Source organism: Carassius carassius, chromosome 4 (assembly GCF_963082965.1).
Source record: "Carassius carassius chromosome 4, fCarCar2.1, whole genome shotgun sequence".
NCBI classification, from domain to species: Eukaryota; Metazoa; Chordata; class Actinopteri; order Cypriniformes; family Cyprinidae; genus Carassius; species Carassius carassius.
In genome coordinates, this window is record NC_081758.1 from 17,646,130 (window position 1) to 17,668,447 (window position 22,318).

The 22,318-nt window shown below is 37.5% G+C and overlaps 1 protein-coding gene across 2 annotated transcripts in view; it reads left to right on the plus strand.

Annotated features, from left to right (window-relative positions):
• Nucleotides 1–22,318, plus strand: part of LOC132138834 (cotranscriptional regulator FAM172A homolog) — a 188,995-nt gene that overhangs the window by 11,864 nt on the left and 154,813 nt on the right. For both annotated transcript variants that reach the window (XM_059547708.1, XM_059547709.1), the window contains exons 5-6: nucleotides 6,675–6,740; nucleotides 7,736–7,927. In XM_059547708.1, the coding sequence (XP_059403691.1) occupies nucleotides 6,675–6,740; nucleotides 7,736–7,927 (258 nt within the window). The remainder of the gene's footprint in view (nucleotides 1–6,674; nucleotides 6,741–7,735; nucleotides 7,928–22,318) is intronic.

Consider the following 22,318-nt stretch of genomic DNA (forward strand, 5'->3'; position numbering starts at 1 on the left):
TTGTCAGAGAAATAGCATCTTAAGACATCTTGATTTAAAAATTATAAACACATTCAGCTTGAATCATTCACTTGAGTTATTTAGAAAAAAAAGAAAAAAGAAATCAGGAATGTGCAAGAAAAAATGAGTCTTTTTTCAGATTTTAAATGCTTGTGAATGTTGCTTCATGTTGTCTTTAATGGATTGACACAACAGACAGAAGAATCACACAGAAGCCTTATGGGACTATCACATGAAGGGCGCCTATTTTCTTCCTCTGATAATAGCAAAAAGTTAAATATAAAAAATAGGAACAAAAAAATGGGAGTCCAACCGAGCTGTTTCGTTTCTCAACCCTCTCTTTTATTGAATCAGCATTCACATCTCCCTCTTTTCTCGACCTTGTGTTTGCATGTTTCTGTTTTTGGGATTTGACTTTTCTTCATGTATTTTGTTCCTTCTTTTAATCCGTTGGTAATCCCCCACTCTTCCCTATGCTGTAACTCTATCAGTTTACCATCCTCTCAGTCACTGTCATTATCCAAACAGCGTTGAAGTCAGCCATTCATTCTGTCCTGACGGAGCAGCTCTAAAAAAACCTGGTCGGTTGACTGACCTGAAGTCAGCGTAGAGCTGCTAAGACAAACACATCTTTCAGTATTGATTACCCTTCAGTGTCCAGTCGGCTCATTATTTGGGGTCAGAGCTGGACCACCTGATAAGCACCTGTCCTCATTTTTCAATTCCTCCTGGGATTCCTATCATGCTAAAGGTCAAAGGGTCATATGACGCTCCTCTTTTTTTCCACGTGGAACACTAATGTCTCATCACCCAAGCGCTGAGGTCAGCCCGACTGGGGAGATTGAGCTGTAATACCGCCGTTGTGGGAGGTCTGTATATTTTTTTCTTTTTTTCTCTCGTTTTATCGCTTTCCCTGACTTACTCCGTTTATCAGGAGGCCCGCGGACCTCCTCCTCCTTGTTTAAAGAAGATGCTTGCCGCATGGGAGTTTACAAACAGATCAACTTTCTTAGACAACAGTGCACTTCATTAAGACCCTCAGCTGTGTGTGTCCACCCTATCGCTTGCCCACCCAGACGACATGCTTTGGTCAAGGCCACTGTGGCGTCTCTGGCTTTCTCTAGTCTCTTTCTGCCTGTTCCTCCCACGCTCCCTCTTTTTTCAGCTGTGGCGTCGTGCGTGAGCTGGCAGAGGACGGTGTCTGTGGGGGGATTAGCGTGACCCCTCTGCCGTCTCCTGGCCGCCCCCCTGCAGATCTCCCTGCTAAGGCTCTTCCTTCCTCTCTGATCCTCCAGATCCTGGCTGCCACATCAGCAGTCCATAAACAGACACCCCCCCCCCCGGAGCCTGAGCCTGGAGCCGACTCTGTGTGGTCACTCGTTGTGCTATCTGAGGCCCATATCTTTGGCAGATGAGACATGGCTCCATTTATTTATCTTATATGAGAGAGAGACTCAGTGTTTTGAAAGCTTAAAAGAAGATTGTATGGGATAGAATGGTGAAATAACAGTGAAATTAGGCATTTAATGTCATAGGCCTCTTAGAAACCCAATCCCAAATCTTACGTTCCCACAGATTCTATACACGGATCTTTGGAATTCTACAAAATAGTTTTAAAAGGATTATATCATAATGAATCAGATTTCACTGTACTATTAAATCATACTGTAAAACTCTACAGTAAGGAATGCCTACTGACCTGAGAGGGGTGTGAATTTTTTAAGGATCAAAGAATTTTCATTGAAAACAAAAACATCCTCTGTATTTATCAGTGATTAATGTACAATTTCTTTTTAGAAGGGGAAAATAAAAAAACAGTGAAGAAAAGGTTCAACATTTCTATTAAACATAAGTGCATTCCTAAAAGTAAAAATGTATAGTTATTTTTTTAATGTGTTTATTCATATATTTGTTTATCATAATTTCATAAAAAAATGAATAACATTATAAGTGGACTTTACAGAAAAAGTTCAAAAAGAAATTAAAAAAAAATGTGTGATTAACATGCGTTGGTAACTTTTTCAGTTTCCGCTACTGTAGGAATAGCCAAGGGGCAAGAATTTAGTGAATGGCAAGTGTTTGATTTTTGTGCATTGTCTCCTGTGGAATTCTTTGTCTATGGATTCTGATCTACCGTTAGCTTAGTCCCGCCAAAATGTGTGTGTGTGTGTTTTTTATTTCATTCCAATTCAAATAAAAAATCCCTCATTCTGGGTCTTCAGTTGTTGCATGCTTTACATGACAGCACTCCTCTCCAGCGGGTGTGTGATCAGCACCCTCATCACGTTTAGAGGGGGAGGTGAGGAGCACTTAGCATTCTTACCTGCAGGGCTTTCATTATCAGACTAATAAGACAATATTAATTATGCGACAGAACTGTGCTCTAATTACAATGACAGGCGATTGTGCTCTCCTCTCCATGTCAACTGGTCTATAGGAGGGCAGCGAAGGCAAACACTAATATTCCATATGATTAATTTAGGATATTAACTGTGAGAATTGATACTCTGTTTCTCGCTATGTTGGCCTGAGGGAACTCCCTCAGAGACCGCTAGTGACATGAAGATAGTTTGAAATGTTGAGTCTCAGCAACTTTGATTGCATCACCTGTGAGGGATGTATGAAGGAATAAAGTATACAGTATGAACCTGATGTTCCCACCACTGAACATACGTTTTTTATGAATTCTCCTCACGGGGTGTTCTGTGAGTCTGGGGGCAAAAAGTTAAACCTGTGAAAATAATCTTGTCTGATTCTTGCACAAATAATGTATGAACTATTCAAAGTTGTTTTGTGAAGAGCGAAAAATAGCCCAGAGCTGCTCAGGGATTGTTTTGGGGCATTTCTCAAGCTCTCAGTGATGTGTACAAACTCTGCAGGAGTTCTAGAAAAGTCATATTTCCTTGTGTCCTTTTTATAAGATATGATGTATTTGTAAATAGACACATGATGCTTATTTCATTTTATTTTATTATCATTATAAACCACTTTAATTCTTGTTAGCAGGTCCTCTTAACAAGTCTTCACCACAATGGCAACCCCCCCAAAACACTAACATACCAGAAACTCTTTTAAATACAAACATTAAAACACATGCAACATCTCCCAGTTTCATCATCTGGATAAAAAATGCATAAAAGAAAATTTTATTTCAACATTTGCTCTCTCTATCCAGCCCTCTTAAAAACATGATGGGAAGGGGGGAAATCCTCTTCCTAATTACACAACTAAAAGCATTTATGTACTTTCAACTCAAATAAATTAAGTAAAGTGGTTGAAAATAATTGTGTTGGAACTTAATTTACTTAAGTAAATTGAACAAGCATCAAATCTTACTTTTGGTCTACTTAATTGAAACATATTCATTCAAAATGAGCCAAAATGCAGCTGTATCAAGTCAGTTTTACACAATGCAATTGTTTAAATGAGAAACTTAATACAATGGTGGTAAAATCATTTTGGAATATACTTTCCGCTGCCTACAGTATATATGGAAGATCTATAATTCAGGGATATTGTTTTTCCAGCCGGTGATGCTAGCATGGACAGTCCACTCTCCATTGGCACATGATGAGGGAACATGTTGCACCCGTTCACACGTCTTATCTACAAGACCCCTCACCATCTTGTCGGACACACATACTCGATCATCTGTGAGAGTGAACGGCTGCGGACCGTCTCGAACAGAACCCACGCACCCTTTCAAGACCCCCTCATTCTCTTCTCTCATATATCAAAAGAGAAGCACCTGAGGCACTGAAGCAATGTAGTATAAATGAAATTTCCTGCAAGGCTTATTGATGTCATTAAACACAAGCATATTGCACTTCAGAACCGTTTTAGTCTTCATCAGAGAGCTTGACATTTAGTGAATTAGGTACTGTTGAGCTGCCTGTGTCTTCCTACCGTCATCGGCGTCGCTGCCTCCGCCACGGTCTCTAGAGAGATCCGTCATCTCATTTAGACCCGCTGACCGCTGACGAGCGCTAATATCCATTTGCATTAGCTCATTTGAGCCTAATGTACTTTTGGTGTTTGTAATCAAATAAGCAATAGCTTAGGCTGTGCCTTATGGCTTTAAATGAGTTTGTAACCATTACAAGTGCATTATTACTCTATCTAAAGGTTTTTTTTTTTGCTCTGAAGTCATGATTGTGGGTATGAATTCATATGCACATTTGTTGTATTGATTATCTGCATATGAAGTCACAGTTCATAATTTGATAGAAATTTTAGAATCCTATTAATATATTAAAATTTGAACTAGTCTAAACCAGTGGTTCTCAAATGGTTTACTTCAGGACTTCAGATGGTACATTGAACATTTTTGTCGACCCTACATAGTACTGGAGCTGTTCATTGTGTAAAATGCATTAATAAAGAGTTAACTCATGTTTGATAATTATTAACTCAATTAACACAATTAACTCATGTTTGATAATTATTAGTTGAGATGTGTTCAGATGTTGTTGCTTTTAGAAGCTTGCCTTTTATAATTTATAATTTTTTCTTCAGACAGTCATATTCTGCACAACACAGAATACATTGAAAGAGCATGCTACCAATTTGTTACCATTTAAATTGTGTGTGCGTGTATGTGTGTGTGTATATATATATATATATATATAAATATATATACACACACACACACATACACATAACACACAAATGCTGAAATGAAATAACCTCTTATTTGTACTTGCATACACTTTTTTACAAAGTTAATTAATTGATTCGTTTATTTTATACTCTTTACAATTTTTTTTGTTTTGTTAGTCAAGTTAACTGATGTAATAATCTCAAACTAGCCAAAAATCACAGTTAAACAGCCTAACCAAAAATATCCATCAGTCTATCATTATAAGTGATCTCATATTCAATCTATTCTGAGTCATATTTTCTATTTCCTTGCCAAGTTTTGTTTATGGCATCTGCGCCATGTTACTTTCTGCAGATAGAAGCCCAAACTTTGACATCAACAATAAAAGATGTAAAAAGTTAATTGTTAGTGTATTTACCTAGCTAATTGTGTACAATTATATGGTTAGTTACACATCATCATTTGTATTTTTCCATTATTTGTTTCCTTTCTTCCTGCAACTCTGTCAGAACAGACCTGTTAACGATTTTTGGGTCTTGACCCACCAGTTGGTCTCGAGTCGACCATGCCCATCACACTGACTGACACCCAGCAGCTCAGTCTGACTGCAGATCAAGACCTCACACATTTTGTGACACCAGCACAGCTGACAGTCTCAGCCGTCAGACACAGATTCCGGCTCCACCACCTTCACGCCTCATTCCAGAGGGGCATCTGTTAGTTCCTCCACCCGGGTGGGCCGTAAAGTCCCCTCAGACTTGGCATAACGGTTTGAGCGTGCCCTGAAAGATAAGCCTCGTTTCATTGGGGCTGTTCTGCTGACTGTTGCCAAATCACAACCAACATTAAAACATCTCATCTTAATTAGCACATTTGCTATTCACCTCTTAAAGCACTGTAGTTTCAGCTGTTGCAGATCGGAGCTAAAGAAAAACAAGAAAGAAATGATCAAAGTTGTTGATGTCACTGAACCATGAAACTTTTGGCCCGAGGTGGAAATTGCACTTCAGGGATAAACGTACCTTACATCAATGTGCTGTTTGTAGATTTGTCCCGCTTTAGGCTGACAGCGCCTGAACACAACAAGTGAAATCCAGACAGTTCCAGTTATCTCATTTACTGCGGCTCTTGAGTGTGCAACTGCATGTACTTCGCATTTAATCAAAGTGTGATTGACTCTGTGATAATCAAACAAAAACAAGTCTGTGTGTGTGTGTGGATGTATGTATGGGTCCAGTTTGAGTTGCATTACAATGTGCTTTGTATGATTATACCAAATAAATAAATCAGACTACATAATGGATCTTTTTCTTAGACTGTGATGCATTTCCACAGTTAATAATATCAAAAGTCTTGCAAATGTTCGTTTATTCATTTTATTTCCATAAAAAAAAAAAAACTTTGTACAATTATCACATTATTCTTTGTTATATCACCTTTGCATTAAAATATACAAAAACTAGTTAACACTGCAGCTTAGGAGTAACAGCAAATAGAATTTTTTATTTGTCTTATGTCTTATGAGCACTGTAATCACTGTATTCTCTATATATTTTTCCCCTTTTTGGAAAGTCATTGTAGCGCTATCAAGCATGTTTTCTTTTGGTGTTGGAGCAAATGGAAATGCAAAAAATGATATTCGTTGTTCACCAAGTTATTATTATTATTATTTACACTATATTTATTTTGTAAATAAAACAAAGATTATTGGGATATGATGTACAAGAAAATACTATCAGTTGTTCTTTACTGATAGTACTGTCATTTTGCAGTTAATTCAGCCTGTTACCTTCCGGTTCTTTGTAATTGTGTGTGAAATTTGCTAGCAATTTTTTTTTTTTTTTTTTCAGTGTAGTCTCCATTTAGTTTACCCAACTATTATGACTTCAGCTTCTGAAGATCCTGGAAATATGAAAAGAGTCCATCCAATAATCTTTAATTACTCACTTTTTTTAAGTGTTTTTTTTCCAACCACAGTTAAAATATATTTTAATTTCAAACCAAATGCAAGTGCAGGTCATTTTTGCAAGTTAGTTTGAAACACTTATAAGGATGCCTCTCTTGTCTCCTGTAGATCATTACAAAGTATGTTTATGAACTCCTGGAAAACAACTGCAACCTGAAGAAGGAGATCATCCCTGTAAGTAATGTCTTTTTTCCCTCCTTAATATTTTAGATGCCCACAATTTGAATCTAAACAGAATTATAGTGAAAACGGATACAGTTGTCCTTGGCATCGTATAAGATTACAATGGTCTATATTGGGTGAAAACTAAGTTTTAGAATGATATTCTTCAAAACTTCTCAACTCTCCAGGAGAAAATTACATTTGTTCAAATTGTGTAAGGAGATTCCTAAGGTGTGGTCACTGCATTGATATGAGCATTAATGTTATGATTTCTAGTACACTTTTTAAGAGGCATATCATTAAACTACACATCATTTTTGATAGCAGGTTTTTGCACTTGGTAGACATAGAATTTATGTCCTTTTAAAAGCACTGTAAACTCCTCTCCATAAATCACCCGAACAATGCTGGCACAGGCTTTTATGAGCTGTTTTTTTTTGTGGCGAGTATTTACCAAATTATGTTCATGGACTCTGTATTGTCTTTCAGAGAGTTTCATGGGCAAAGCTACCTGTGACCAACTGAATATAGTGCTCAATCCATTTATCAAAGTCCATTTTACACACAAAATGCATTGTGTTATTTTCAGACGTATGATTTTATGCTCATCTTAGACTTTGCCACAAAACCTATCACCACACAGGAAGCATCCAAGACGGATTTGATGCAGTGTAATGAAGTCATCAGACGCACTGTTTTCAGCAGCTGGCAGTGTAGCTCAGAATTGAGCATCGTTCATTAGAAATGATTCCAGTGTCTGACTGCAATCAGCTGTTTCTGAGAGTGTCCTGCCTCACTTTAATAATACTAAATATAGTTGTTGACAGACATAAGGGGATAAAGGAGCTACACAAAAACACCCTTTCTAATGAATTCACAGCATTTTGGAATGTAGTGTATGTGAACTCTTGTTTTGATGTACACCAAGTATGTTCAATGATATAAGGGTGAAATTTCCAAACTGGCATCTCAGTTTGATACTGACTGTCATGTTTATATTCCTTCAGGTCGATTCGACTATGGATGAACCGAAAAGCTTTATTTACATGAGCGAGGATGCCCTCACTAACCCAGAGAAGATCATGGTTCTTATCCAGGGCAGTGGAGTGGTAAGGGCAGGCCAGTGGGCTCGACGCCTCATCATTAACGAAGACCTCAACAGTGGGACGCAGATACCCTTCATTAACCGGGCCAAAGAGGTGCAGTTTATTTTTGGTTCTTTCCTTTCTTTCTTTTTTTTTTTTTAGCAAAGGAAGTGTCTAATCATTATTTATGTTACGTTCAGCATTTATTGTAAAAATAGTTAATTGCTTATGGGTTATATCGGGTGTGTATGTAGTCTATTTATCCAGGCCAGCTTGTTCTGAGATTGTCGAAGTTGTGGACTCTATATTCCCATTCCAGCAGAAGTGTTTATTCATTTACAGGTTTTCTATATACACTATCGTTCAAAAGTTGAAAATAAATAGATAAATAAATGAATGGATAGATGAATAAATATTTAGTAAACAGTATTTCAGAAATGCAATTTTAAAACAGTAAAAACAATAATGTTGTGAAAGTCTCCAGTGTCACATGGTCCTTCAGAAATCATTGTGATGCTGATTTGATGCTCAAAAAGCATTTCAATTATTACACTTTTTAAAACAATTTTTATACTTTTTTTGATCAACATTGATGATGATGATAATAATAATAATATTATAATTGGGCACCAATAATAATTGATAATAACTGAGCATCAAATATGCATTATAATGATTTCTGGATGATCATGTGACACTGAAGAGTGCAGTAATGACCGATTTGGTATATTTTTGGATTTGTAGTATTTATTTAAATATCATAACTACAAGCCTGACTGGGCCAGCAGTAGATTGTTTAGTATCACTGAAAATATTACCCCATGCCTTTAGTCTGAACAACTGCTGCATCAATCTCTATTTTCTCCTCTGTATCCCTCTTTACTCTCTCCAATCCATAGATATTTATTTACCCAGCAAAAGGAGCTGTTTTGCTGTTACGTGTGTACTGTAAACTGTAATTTAGATTTTCATTTCTTTTCTCTGTCGGAGGATGTATCCCCGAGTGGAGTTATTTCCGTCCATCGCGGCTAGTCGTTTGTCACGCCGCCCGCCGCTACCTGTGTAATTTCATCGGCCCGTGCGTTCAAATTGACTTAAGGGAGTTCTCCCTCGCTCTTCCATTTAAATGTCATAAAACACACACACACACTCCCACACTGATGTCTGTAGGCAAAGTCACTTTTAGTACAGCGCCAGGAAAAGACGGACAGGGAAGTCGAGTTTTTTTTGTTTTTGTGTGCGAGAGACAGTAAGGTGGCTTATTGCATTTGTGAAGAGGTGCCTTCTGGGGGCGTACTGCGATGGGGTTAGACGGAAAGAATGCACGGTGTGCTCTTCCGACCATTTATCATACTATATAATGACCCCAGCTTTGCTGTGACATCATCATAATAGCATTTACAGGAAGAGAGATTCCAGAGTCAGTTGCATGTATATCAGTATGACAGAGGGAATGTGGCTGTCACTTTGCAATATCTGTCTTGCTGAAGGGGTGCAGATGCGCTGTCTGACTCTTCAAGTGACGGCTCGTGTTTGTGATTTCCTCTGTGATACACAAGGCCACCTGAGGCCATGTGCCGAATATGCTCTGATCCGAGATCAGTCTGTTCTTTTAGCCTGTGAGATGTGTTATTCTGATGGGAATTGGTTATTTGCTTACAAACTGATTTCATTGCTCTCTGATCTGTCCTGTGATGCTTTGTTAAAGATTATTGGGTAGAAATAAAATTATTAAATTAAGCCGGTTAATTCAGAGAATTTTGATGTGGCCTGTAATAAATAAATAAATAAATAAATATATAAATATATATATATATATATATATATATATATATATATATATATATATATATATATATATATATATAAATCAGATGACTGTCATTTCAGAACATGAATATGTACAGTCGTGGCCAAAAGTTTTGAGAATTACATAAATATTAGTTTTCAAAAAGTTTGCTGCGAAACTGCTTTTAGATCTTTGTTTCAGTTGTTTCTGTGATGTACTGAAATATAATTACAAGCACTTCATACGTTTCAAAGGCTTTTATCGACAATTACATGACATTTATGCAAAGAGTAAGTATTTGCAGTGTTGGCCCTTCTTTTTCAGGACCTCTGCAATTCGAACTGGGCATGCTCTCAATCAACTTCTGGGCCAAATCCTGACTGATAGCAACACATTCTTTCATAATCACTTCTTGGAGTTTGTCAAAATTAGTGGGTTTTTGTTTTTCAACCCGCCTCTTGAGGATTGACCACAAGTTCTCAATGGTATTAAGATCTGGGGAGTTTCCAGGCCATGGACCCAAAATTTCAACATTCTGCGCCCCGAGCCACTTAATTATCACTTTTGCCTTATGGCTCAGTGCTCCAACGTGCTTGAAAATGCATTGTTCTTCACCAAACTGTTGTTGGATTGTTGGAAGAAGTTGCTGTTGGAGGGTGTTTTGGTACCATTCTTTATTCATTGCTGTGTTTTTGGGCAGAATTGTGAGTGAGCCCACTCCCTTGGATGAGAAGCAACCCCACACATGAATGGTGTCAGGATGCTTTACTGTTGGCATGACACAGGACTGATGGTAGCGCTCACCTTTTCTTCTCCGGACAAGCCTTTTTCCAGATGCCCCAAACAATCGGAAAGGGGCTTCATCGGAGAATATGACTTTGCCCCAGTCCTCAGCAGTCCATTCACTATACTTTCTGCAGAAGATCAATCTGTCCCTGATGTTTTTTTTTGGAGAGAAGTGGCTTCTTTGCTGCCCTTCTTGACACCAGGCCATCTTCCAAAAGTCTTTGCCACACTGTGTGTGCAGATGCGCTCACACTTTCCTGCTGCCATTCCTGAGCAAGCTCTGCACTGGTGGCACTCCGATCCCGCAGCTGAATCCTCTTTAGGAGACGACCCTGGCGCTTGCTGGACTTTTTTGGACGCCCTGAAGCCTTTTTTACAAGAATTGAACCTCTTTCCTTGAAGTTCTTGATGATCCTATAAATTGTTGATTTAGGTGCAATCTTAGTAGCCACAATATCCTTGCCTGTGAAGCCATTTTTATGCAACGCAATGATGGCTGCACGCATTTCTTTGCAGGTCACCATGGTTAACAATGGAAGAACAATGATTTCAAGCATCACCCTCCTTTTAACATGTCAAGTCTGCCATTCTAACCCAATCAGCCTGACATAATGATCTTCAGCCTTGTGCTCGTCAACATTCTCACCTGAGTTAACAAGATGATTACTGAAATGATCTCAGCAGGTCCTTTAATGACAGCAAAGAAATGCAGTGGAAAGGTTTTTTTGGGATTAAGTTAATTTTCATGGCAAAGAACGACTATGCAATTCATCTGATCACTCTTCATAACATTCTGGGGTATATGCAAATTGCTATTATAAAAACTTAAGCAGCAACTTTTCCAATTTCCAATATTTATGTAATTCTCAAAACTTTTGGCCACGACTGTAGAATATAAAATAATATAGCATTCAAATGTATAAATGTTTGAGGTAAGTGAGTGAAAATTATGTTCATCAAAGAATCCTTTCCACAAAATCAGTTTCCACAAAATTATTAAGCAGCATAATAAAGTATTTCTTGAATACCAAATCAGCAAATTAGAATGATTTCTGAAGAATCATGTGACAATGAAGACTGGAGTAATGGCTGTTAAACAATTAGCTTGCCATCATAGAAATTATAATATATACATTAAATAATATATACATTTTATAGTGTGTGTGTGTGTGTGTGTGTGTGTATATATATATATATATATATATATATATATATATATATATATATATATATATATAATATTAAAAAAGAAAACAACTTAAATGTAAAATTGTCAATATATTACAATATTTTAACATTTACTGTAGTCTTGGTCAAAATAATATAAATATATATATACCCCTTCATTTTTTTTCACAATTTATGTTGCTGACTTATGTTAAACTGCTTTAAATTACTTTTTTCCCACATCAATCTACACTCCATACACCATAATAATTAGGCAAAAAACAGGTTTGCTAATATAATTAATATATATATAAAACACAGAAGCATGTAGTCTCTGTTACCCTTAATGGAAGAAGTTTGAAACAACCAAGACTCTTCCTAGAGCTGACCTCCTTACCCTACCCATATCACACCTACTGTATATAGCAGCTAAAGTGTTGTGCATTAACAAAAGCGTCTAATCATTACATAACATCTGTTAAAATCATTTGTAGATTTTCAAGAAGTGCACGATCATATGATTTAAATCAATTACATGAAATTAAATTAAAATGCTTAATCATTAAGTAGTTTAATAAGTTTATTAGTAAACATGAACAAGCACATTATATAATTTATATAATTATATAATTTTATCTTAACTAATGATCTGTTAAGCATTATAAAATGTTTCTTAATGATTTATTAATGTAAGTTATAATAAAGAGTTCTTTTTTTTTTTTTTTTTAAAGATGTACTCCCTATTTATGTATGTATGTATTTATTTAATATTATATTTGAGGGAAAAATGTCCCGGTAGTTCAAACAGCATAACATAATTTAAGAAAACCTATCAAACCTAGGCACTCGAAACTCCAAGGTCATGGAGTCGATTCCCAGGAAAATCAAGAACTGATAAAATATGAATATGAACCTTGAATTCAATGTAAGTTGCTTCGGATAGATGTAAATGTAATGGAAAAAAGAAGGAAGAATTACACAACCATTAATTTAACCTTTTCGAGATGTCTAATAAACGCAATAACTGCTGATCCAGCTGCTGCTTGTGTGCAGGAGTTTAGCTGGTCACACACCACTGACTACGTGCTACTATGTAAGAGAAGATTGTGCATTATTCCCACAGAGGCAAGCATGTGACAGACTATGGGCGTCCACAGAAGGCCGCCGTGGCAGCGCTGGGAAACAGGGCCGGAGTCTGACAGTTGGGCTGCCAAAAGAATGAATGTGTATGAACTGGTTTGTGTGTCTGTGTGTGTTTTGAGAAAGAAAGCAAGCTTGCTTAATGACAGCTTATTCCTTCATGAGCTTAATTCCTGACAGCCGACAGCTCTGCCTGTTGCATCATAGTAGCAGAATCATTACCTTGTGACCTGTCAAAAGCAGAGTTTCAGCAGAAGAGCGCAAGAAAAAGCTGGAGAAACGAAAGACCTGTGGGATTTTGACTTCACTCGGATTGCAGGGTCATAATTTGAGTACTGTAAACCAGAGGTGTGGGTGATTTTTGACCCTTAAAACCGGTCACAGGCCTGTCCTGATAGGATTAGAAAACCACTGGCTTAAACTAGCCCAGTGTTTATGCAAGTACGAGGACACATGCCTGGTATGTATCAATGCATTTTGTGATGCAATATTTTCAAATGGCTGATTTAACCTCACATGTCCAGCCCCACTCTGCTTTGCTCTCGTCTCTTCTCGACCGCGCAGGCTCTCTCTGACAGAGCCAGATTGACTGCTCACTCAGAGCATCTTGTTTAAGCCTGCAGTTACTCTGACATTGACCCAGCCAAAATGTAGCAGAGGCTAACGTGAGGACATGACTGGAAAGGTGAGAGGATTTTTCTCTCTCTGTCTCTCTGATGCAGGAAGATCTTTTTCCCTCTAGTGGCTCTCAGGAAGCATGAGTGAAAACGAGCTCTTGACAGAGGCAATAAATATACTGCAACTCTTCCAGCACCTCTCCCTCGCAGGTTCACTCACTTGTTCGCTACTTTATTCAGTTTTCTTCATCCCTGTTATCCCATCCAGTCTTATTTTACTTAGCTGTAATATACAGTTGCAGGATTTTTTCCCCCATCCCTTCTCTTTTTTTTCTGACTACAGTATGTATGGAAAGGAATGCTTGCATACCGCATACTTTGTTAAACTGTATATTGTCTAAAACCTTTTTTCTTATTCTTGTTTTTTAAAACAATGCACAATGTTTAAACTTTGTGTCAGTGTCCAAATCACCTTGAATGGGTTTATTTCGCATTTTGATGTCCAGCTCACTGTATACTGTATATGCATTTTGGTTTTTTACTAAGCTTCTTGGCAAATAAGTAAATAAATGAACATTTAAACATGGATATACATAAAAAATGTATTGTACAGTACAATTCAAAAGTTTGGGGTCTGTAAGATTTTTTAAAAGTATATTATGCTCACCAAGGCTGCATTTGATGATCAAAAATACAGTAAAACACAAATATTTTTATACAATAATTTAAAATAAGTGTTTATTACCTTTTACTATATTGAAATTATTTATGTGATGTGAAAGCTCTTTATTTGTATAAATTTTTCGCATCCATTACTTCATTTTTCTGGTGTCACATGATCCTTCAGAAATCAATATGCTGATCTGGTGTATTTCTTGTTTTAAAAACAATGTTGAAAACAGTTGTGCTGTTTACTATTTTTATGATTTCTTTTTTTCAAATAGAAACCCTTCTGTAACATTATAATATGTCTCTGCTGTCACTTTTGACAAGTTTTATGCATCCTTGCTGAATAAATGATTAGTTTCTTACCCTCCTAAAACTTAAAAATAGTTTTTTTAACAGATTAAAATTGATGGACTTGAAAGGTTAAGTTTGTGGCATTATGGGATACAATATTCCTTCTGCACATTTTGTCAAATGCAGTAGGTCATCCGTCCATAGAGAAAATTGACATACTTTGTTCAGTATGCATACTGTAAAACAGTAGTATGAGTAGTATGCTATTCTGAATCATATCACTCGTCCTCTTGTCACAATGCTATTATTTTCCAATCTAGTTTACTTTCTCCTGTTCTTTCCCAATCCATGTTTCCTCTTCTCCAGTCTCTGGCCTGCGTATTTGTTTTTGCTGTTGCTTTGACCCGCACCCCCTCAGTAAACTCTACCCCCTTCTTCCTTGACCCAAATCGACCCTCATATAGCTCTCTCTCTCTCTCTCTCTCTCTCACACACACACACACACACACACACACACACACACACACACACACACACACACACACTCATATCCCAAACCTCCCCTTGGTGCTGACAGTCGGTTCCCTGGTTAAAAAAAAAAACATCAGAAAAAGGAATAAAAGGGGCAACTGCATTTCATTAAGAATAAAGTCTTTAATAAAAAATAAGATCCGTACCCCCCCCCCCCCCCCAAATCCCCCCTCCCTGTTCTTGTTAGTCAGTTAGAAGCGACTCTGGAGACTTGCTAGAAAGAAAGAGGGGGTGTGGTGTTTTCAAAAGTGTGTCAAAAGCCTAGGGGTTTGTATCTGCCCAGAATTTCAATGGGAGGCTGAAAGGGGGCCGGGAAGCGGGCAAACTCAAACACAGGAATCTTGTTTAATTTCTGTCATGTTGCTCTTTTTTTCACCAGATTGATGTCTTTTTCAAAATCGTCGCACTGTCTCTCCCTCTCTCCCTGTGTCATTTGCAGATGTGGTGTGATACTGTATGCCATCGCTGTCCTCTCTGCATGGAATCCCTTAAGCTTCCTGCTTCCTTTTTTCCCTTCTCTCTTTGCAGACTGGGGACCTGTGTTTTTTCTGCATTTATGATTATCAGTCGATAGCTCACCCGCTAAGGGCTAGGCTTTAGCATCAGAGATGCTGCGCTTCCTGTATACGGGGGAAACTTGTGCCCCTCAATGACGTTAACTAGATATAAAGGCATGCATTGGGATACTGGGGGGGGGGGGGGTGGGGTGGGGGACACATTTTCCATCTTGCTGGAAGGTACAGCATTTCCTGCAGTTAAAATCAATGAACTTGACACCTTCAAAGGGCCATGAGAGGGAGTGACTTGCTCTGGGGTTAAAACTCTTTTAAATAGCCCCCTGCGGGAATCACCGCTGTCAATAAATGCAATAATTACCACACCCCGGCCTGGGAAGAGTGCAGACAGACCGGGCTAAATTAAAAATTGATCAGAAAGAGGAGAAAACATTATTTTTTGTGGCCCTATTCCCCAGTCTTAACCGTGTGGAGTCTCATCAGCGAACTGGCTGTAGTTTCTTCTGCTTCCTATTTTACGGTTTCCACCACTCTCTCGCTCTCAGATGAGCGATTGACCATGTCGTTAGATGTTAAAAGATTTATTTGCCATTTAAGTGTCCTGATGGTGAGGTCTGTTGCAGACGAGGCTTGGTTTACGCGTTAGCATTTCTCTTTGCAAACGTTGGCATTGAGAGCGCCTTCAGCGTTTATTGATTGCCGCCTAATTTTGTCTGACTCTTCCCAGCTCTGTACCTTCATCTGACAGTCAGAATAGGTATCAGATGCTCATCCATATAGCTCTGTGTCATCTTATTTTCACACAGACACATCTTACCTAAGAGCAAGATGTTTTTCATTATACACATGCATAAACGTATTCAGATGTCACTTGCTGATCGTATCCCAACAGAGATTATTCTGATGCTGTCTAGACCATAGCACCAGCTGCTCTCATCACTGTGCAAAGATTTATGGGCCATCACTTCAGTGGGATGATGTCATAGAAAAGGGATGGTGTTCTATTAAAGTGCTATGATATTACTGGTATTCTTTAAATGTTGGACATGAAACAATATTATTATTATTTTTTTTTTCGGGAGTGGGGGTGGTATTCTTTAAAGCAACATGGAGAAATACCTTTGAATGTTCTTTTTTTATTAAATTTAAAATATTTACATTTTCATATAATATAAATGTGTGTATATATATATATATATATACACACTTTTTTATCATGCCATAGAAATGATAATTGTATGTGTTTTCTTAAAATAGATTTTTCAAGGTAAAAGTAGTTCATAAATATCTTTTTTTTTGGTATTTCACTAACATGTTAATTAATTTATGCATTTATTTATTATTAAAATTATTGTTAAAATTATAGGTATTGGCCTTGACACATAGAAGGGTCTTCCACATTAATTTTGTAGGTCCAACCACATGACTTGTTTTATTATTTGTTTTTACAAAAAATGATAAGCCGTGCAGAAATTTTATGAAATAATCAAAGTTGTCTTAACTATTTACAAAAACATTTTATCTTAATGTTCTTTTTCTTTGTTGTAATATTAAATCAGTCATCACTGTGACATTGTTTCATACAACAAAAATATCAAATGTAAATTAGAAATGAGAAATTTAATCATTTTGGAAGAGGTGTATTTATGTGATTGTATATTTAACCACTGTTCTGCTACAGTATTTACATCTTTTTGTAAGAGGGAAAAACCTTAAATGGATCAAAGCAAGAAAACCATTCTGAACAATTATTGGGGATCATTCACTCATTAGCAAAGTCTTGATAATTGGATTCCGCTGCAAAATGAACTAATGATATGATGGCAGAGGCAGGCGGCGAGGTGTGTGTAGGTCGTTCTGTGCTGCGGGTAGTGTGTGAGTGTCTCAATGGGATGGCCTTGTTTAGATTCTCTCATACAATGCCTGTGGCAGTGTATGAGGTAGGTCTTCACTCATTCTCTCCCTGGGATGACTCTCTGAGGCTGAATGAAGTGTGACAGAAGGGAAGAAAGAAAGAGAGCGGTATAAAATATAACCCAATACTATTAATGGAGTCCTTATTATCGTCCTGTATGTCAATTATTAACAGCGTACTCAAGCAGAAATCTGTCCCCAAATAAAAGCTGCCCATACGAACCTATCGATTAGAATTTCTCCTTGTGTTCTTTGCAGTCTTAAGGGCTCTTCTGTTGTCCTGGATCTGTAAAATGTCTCATGCCATCCTCTCCACTGCGCTTTGTAAGGGGTCAGGGTAACAGACTCGCCAAAGGATTCACAGGAAATTGAGTTTATGGGGGAAACCGAAATTAAGCCATGCGGCTATCCGTGGAGGACTTACCAGTAGGCCAAAGTTCAGCCTAGCTTCCAAAAAAAAAAGAAAGAAAAAGAAACATGCCAGAGTTGCTCTTCAGGCAAATTGGCCTGTTTTGCCAGAGCTTGATCGATGGGGAGGAACTGTTGGCGCAAATAGGGGTTAACTGGGTCTTGGCAATACTCTGTAGTTCAATGAAAGTGAAGACCAATTGAAAGTTTTTTTTATTTTTATTTTTTTTATCCCACATTACTGGAAAATGAAAATAAATATAGGAGGGGGTGGCTGTCTTCAAGGACCTTTGGTTAACATTCAGATGTCCAGAGACCTTCACTTCCATAAGGCTAGTGCATGATAATGAAGATGGACCACATGGCAACGTTCCAAATGTTTTGAATAGCTGCCGCCCCTTTATGAACACGTTCAGCAGATACTGGCGTTTTAGCAGCTGCTCACATCTGAACTGCTTGAATGTGCAGTATAAATGATGTGAAGGATTTTTGCATAGAGATATATTGTTTATTACAACTCTAGATATGATTAATAGGAAATTTGTTTTGTTAAACAATACTTATTCTATCCCATTTTAATGACAATTGTAGATACAATCGGCCACACATCATATACTGAGGGAGTAGTGTAGAATGAGAGAAAATTCTGGTTATCCCTAGTAAACCAATTCCTTTCTTTGGGGAAAATGAAGAGAAATATCCAACAGATTTGGCTGCTTTTAGAAAATAAAACAAATTTTTTTATTATTTTTTTTTTTTCTATTTCAAATAAATGCTTTCTATTTATTAAAGTATCCTGCAATTATAAGCAGCACAACTGATTTCAACATGGATATTATTAAGAAGTTTCTTGAGCACTAAATCAGAATCAAAATTAGAATGATTTCTGTGACACTGACATTTCAGCAGCCATCAGTCCAGTCTTCAGCTTTGCCATCTTCAGCTTCCCCCCCACCACAAAAATATCAAATAAAATTTTTATTTCAATATATATATATAATATATATATATATATATATATATATATATATATATATATATATATATATATATATATATATATATATATATATATTTAATATATGAAAATTTTTATAAAAATTCTAAAATTAAAATTAAATTAAAATTAAATTGTCTTTGGTATTGTTTATATCGGCAACAAATGGGGCTAAATAGGTGTGAGAATTATATATCCAAAGGTTAAATGAGTGGCTTCACCTCTGATCTCCTTTTCCACTAATACACACCTGTCAAATAGACGCCCAGAGAAAGAGAGAGGCTTTTGTCAGGAAATATTCAGCTTTATTACCACCACCTGTGAATGAGCTCCTGAGACCTGGGAAAAAAGCAAACTTCTGAAACAAATTTGTGTGTGTGTGCAGACCTGTCACTCGCTCTCTTGGCTGAAAGTCAGAGTGGGAGCCGTGGCGTCGCCCGGTGAAAGCGTGGGGGGAGACATCAGCATTCGGGCAATGTCACCAAGCCCCCTGTGCACCAGGAGCAGCCAGACGCTCCGACAGGCGTACCTGCTTCCCCTCCGAGACACTCGCACACACACACACTCACTCTCCAAGTGTCCTTGAGAGTCACTGACAACCTCTCCATACGCATAAAGAAGCCAAACTCTGTCATTGCCAGGATCAGTCCCTTGGTGGAAGCATGTGTGTGTGTTTGAAGGGCTTTTTTTTTTCCCCGACTATGGACAGTCAAAAAAAGTGGTGCTAAACCTGACTGAGAGTGTCTAATTGACTTTTGGAGGAGTCCCAGAGCTTTGAGGTCTCAGCATTGGAAATCTGACTTGGGTAGTCCCACTTGAACAGGGCGAGTCACGTTCACATGACAGTCACTGGCACTTCTGGACGGATCTCTTAGCGGTGTCTTCCTGGCACTCCCAAGGGTTAAAGACTTGAGATTACTGTGGACAGACACATGGCTGGTCTCAATGCGTCACTTCCTCAAGCAGCAGCTCATACTTTTTCTTTACTCATGCCAACATAAGGTCATTGTTCAATTTTGGATGGGCAGGAAAGTACTTTTGAATTGATGGCCACTCAGTTTCTTGCATTTTATCCATAGTTTAAAGCTTTTTATGGTGTTCATTTTAGATATTTATTTAGCTTATATGCAAGGTTTTTTTTTTATATACTGTAAATCAGTTTTGGGGAAGTTACTTTGAAAACCGTACCTTTCCAGACTTCAAACTACTCAAAATTGCAAGTAGTTAATCTACCATTTCTACTCTTTTGAAAATGTAGTCAGCAACACTACAAGCTAAATATAGCTTAATTTGTTGAAACTAAAGAGGATGGTGTCTTCAATATTTTTTTATGTTTTGTAATCCTCAAAGCGGTAATGTATTTGTTACAAAAATTTGGATCTCAGTTAGGATTATAGTACAAACTTTACATTTACACCAAGTAAAGCTAAAAAACGTCCTAATTTATGTAATGCAGTCAAACGTGCTAATGTGCAGCAACATTTCAGTGATAGGTGAGGTCAGTTTGTCTAGATTTTAATTTTTTTACTTAAATATTTTAAGCATAAGTGGTTTAAAGGAGATAAATTTTGAGCATGCTAATAGTCTAACAGAAACTGGTACAACATGTCTGCATCAGAAACAAGTATTGTGATGCATCAAAACTGTATGCTCCAAGCATGTGTTTTTTTGTTTTTTAGGCTGTTTTTTGCTGATTAGCCTATTGATTTACTCAACTGTAGTAATGTACATTAGCATCCACATAGAACAAATAAATGGTTCAGTCAGTATTTTGTGGACATAAACTTAAACCAGGCTATAATTAAACAGGGATTCCTTAAAACTGACTTTTTCATATGGTTTATTCAGTTTTTTTTTTAAAATATGTAGCTTTAGAACATCCCTAACAGGAAAAAAGATCTAGTACATGTAATACAACCGTACCCAAAACAATATTTCAAAATATTAAATTTATACACTAACACGAGGCCAAGTGTCAGCACACATATACTTACGAGACTCTGCGGCTGTTAAGCGGACCCCCAGGGGAGTAAAAGTGCTCCATTCAAGTGTGTGTGTCTGTGTAGACACACTTCCACCAGTACGAGACCCAAAGCCACCTCCTGTCAACTACACACACACACACAAAGTTCTCACTCCGCCCAGGGAATGTGTGTCTGTGTGTGTGTGTGTGTGTGTGTGTGTATGTGTGTCGGCAACAGTACACTGGGCCTGGATTTCTGCAGGATCAACAGCGCTAATTATAGTGATGCGCTGACACCTTTCTAGTGCCTTTTCAATCACCTCCCACTGCCAGGTGCATCACTGCCTCAACCTCCCCCTTTGCCTGTTGTGTGTGTGTCTGTGTGAGAGAGGGAGCTTATGAATATTTGCTCAAAAGTTTGTGTGTGTATGAACAAGAGTTAGTGGTGACTGTGGTCGTGGGTGTGTGTTTTTATGTGTGACTGGCAAAGAGTTGGTGAGAAGTTTGCAAAGGTGTATTCAGGAGAAGTTATGAGATGTGTCTGAAAATGCTTGAAATATGCTGTATTTACATTATAAAATTGTATTCAGTATAGTTATATATTTTTTTATATTTAAAAACAAGCTTATTTACATAATTTCCCTAAGGCAACAGGTTTCCATACTTTTAAGTCAACATATTATTGTATAGGTATTAATATCCATCTTGTGTGATATGAACACCTGTAATAGGCAGAGACAGATTGTATAAATTTTTTTTTAAAAGCACAAGAAGTCAACACCTTGATTCTTTTAAACATACACAAATCTTCAAACCTGACATAGTGAGGGGAATATTCATATTTTAGTTGAACGACTTTATTACCTGAGATTCAGATATGTATGTACAACCCGAATTCCGGAAAAGTTGGGACGTTTTTTAAATTTTAATAAAATGAAAACTAAAAGACTTTCAAATCACATGAGCCAATATTTTATTCACAATAGAACATAGATAACATAGCAAATGTTTAAACTGAGAAAGCTTACAATTTTATGCACAAAATGAGCTCATTTCAATTTTGATTTCTGCTACAGGTCTCAAAATAGTTGGGACGGGGCATGTTTACCATGGTGTAGCATCTCCTTTTCTTTTCAAAACAGTTTGAAGACGTCTGGGCATTGAGGTTATGAGTTGCTGGAGTTTTGCTGTTGGAATTTGGTCCCATTCTTGCCTTATATAGATTTCCAGCTGCTGAAGAGTTCGTGGTCGTCTTTGACGTATTTTTCGTTTAATGATGCGCCAAATGTTCTCTATAGGTGAAAGATCTGGACTGCAGGCAGACCAGGTTAGCACCCGGACTCTTCTACAACGAAGCCATGCTGTTGTTATAGCTGCAGTATGTGGTTTTGCATTGTCCTGCTGAAATAAACAAGGCCTTCCCTGAAATAGACGTTGTTTGGAGGGAAGCATATGTTGCTCTAAAACCTTTATATACCTTTCAGCATTCACAGAGCCTTCCAAAACATGCAAGCTGCTAACCGTATGCACTTATGCACCCCCATACCATCAGAGATGCTGGCTTTTGAACTGAACGCTGATAACATGCTGGAAGGTCTCCCTCCTCTTTAGCCCGGAGGACACGGCGTCCGTGATTTCCAACAAGAATGTCAAATTTGGACTCGTCTGACCATAAAACACTTTTCCACTTTGAAATAGTCCATTTTAAATGAGCCTTG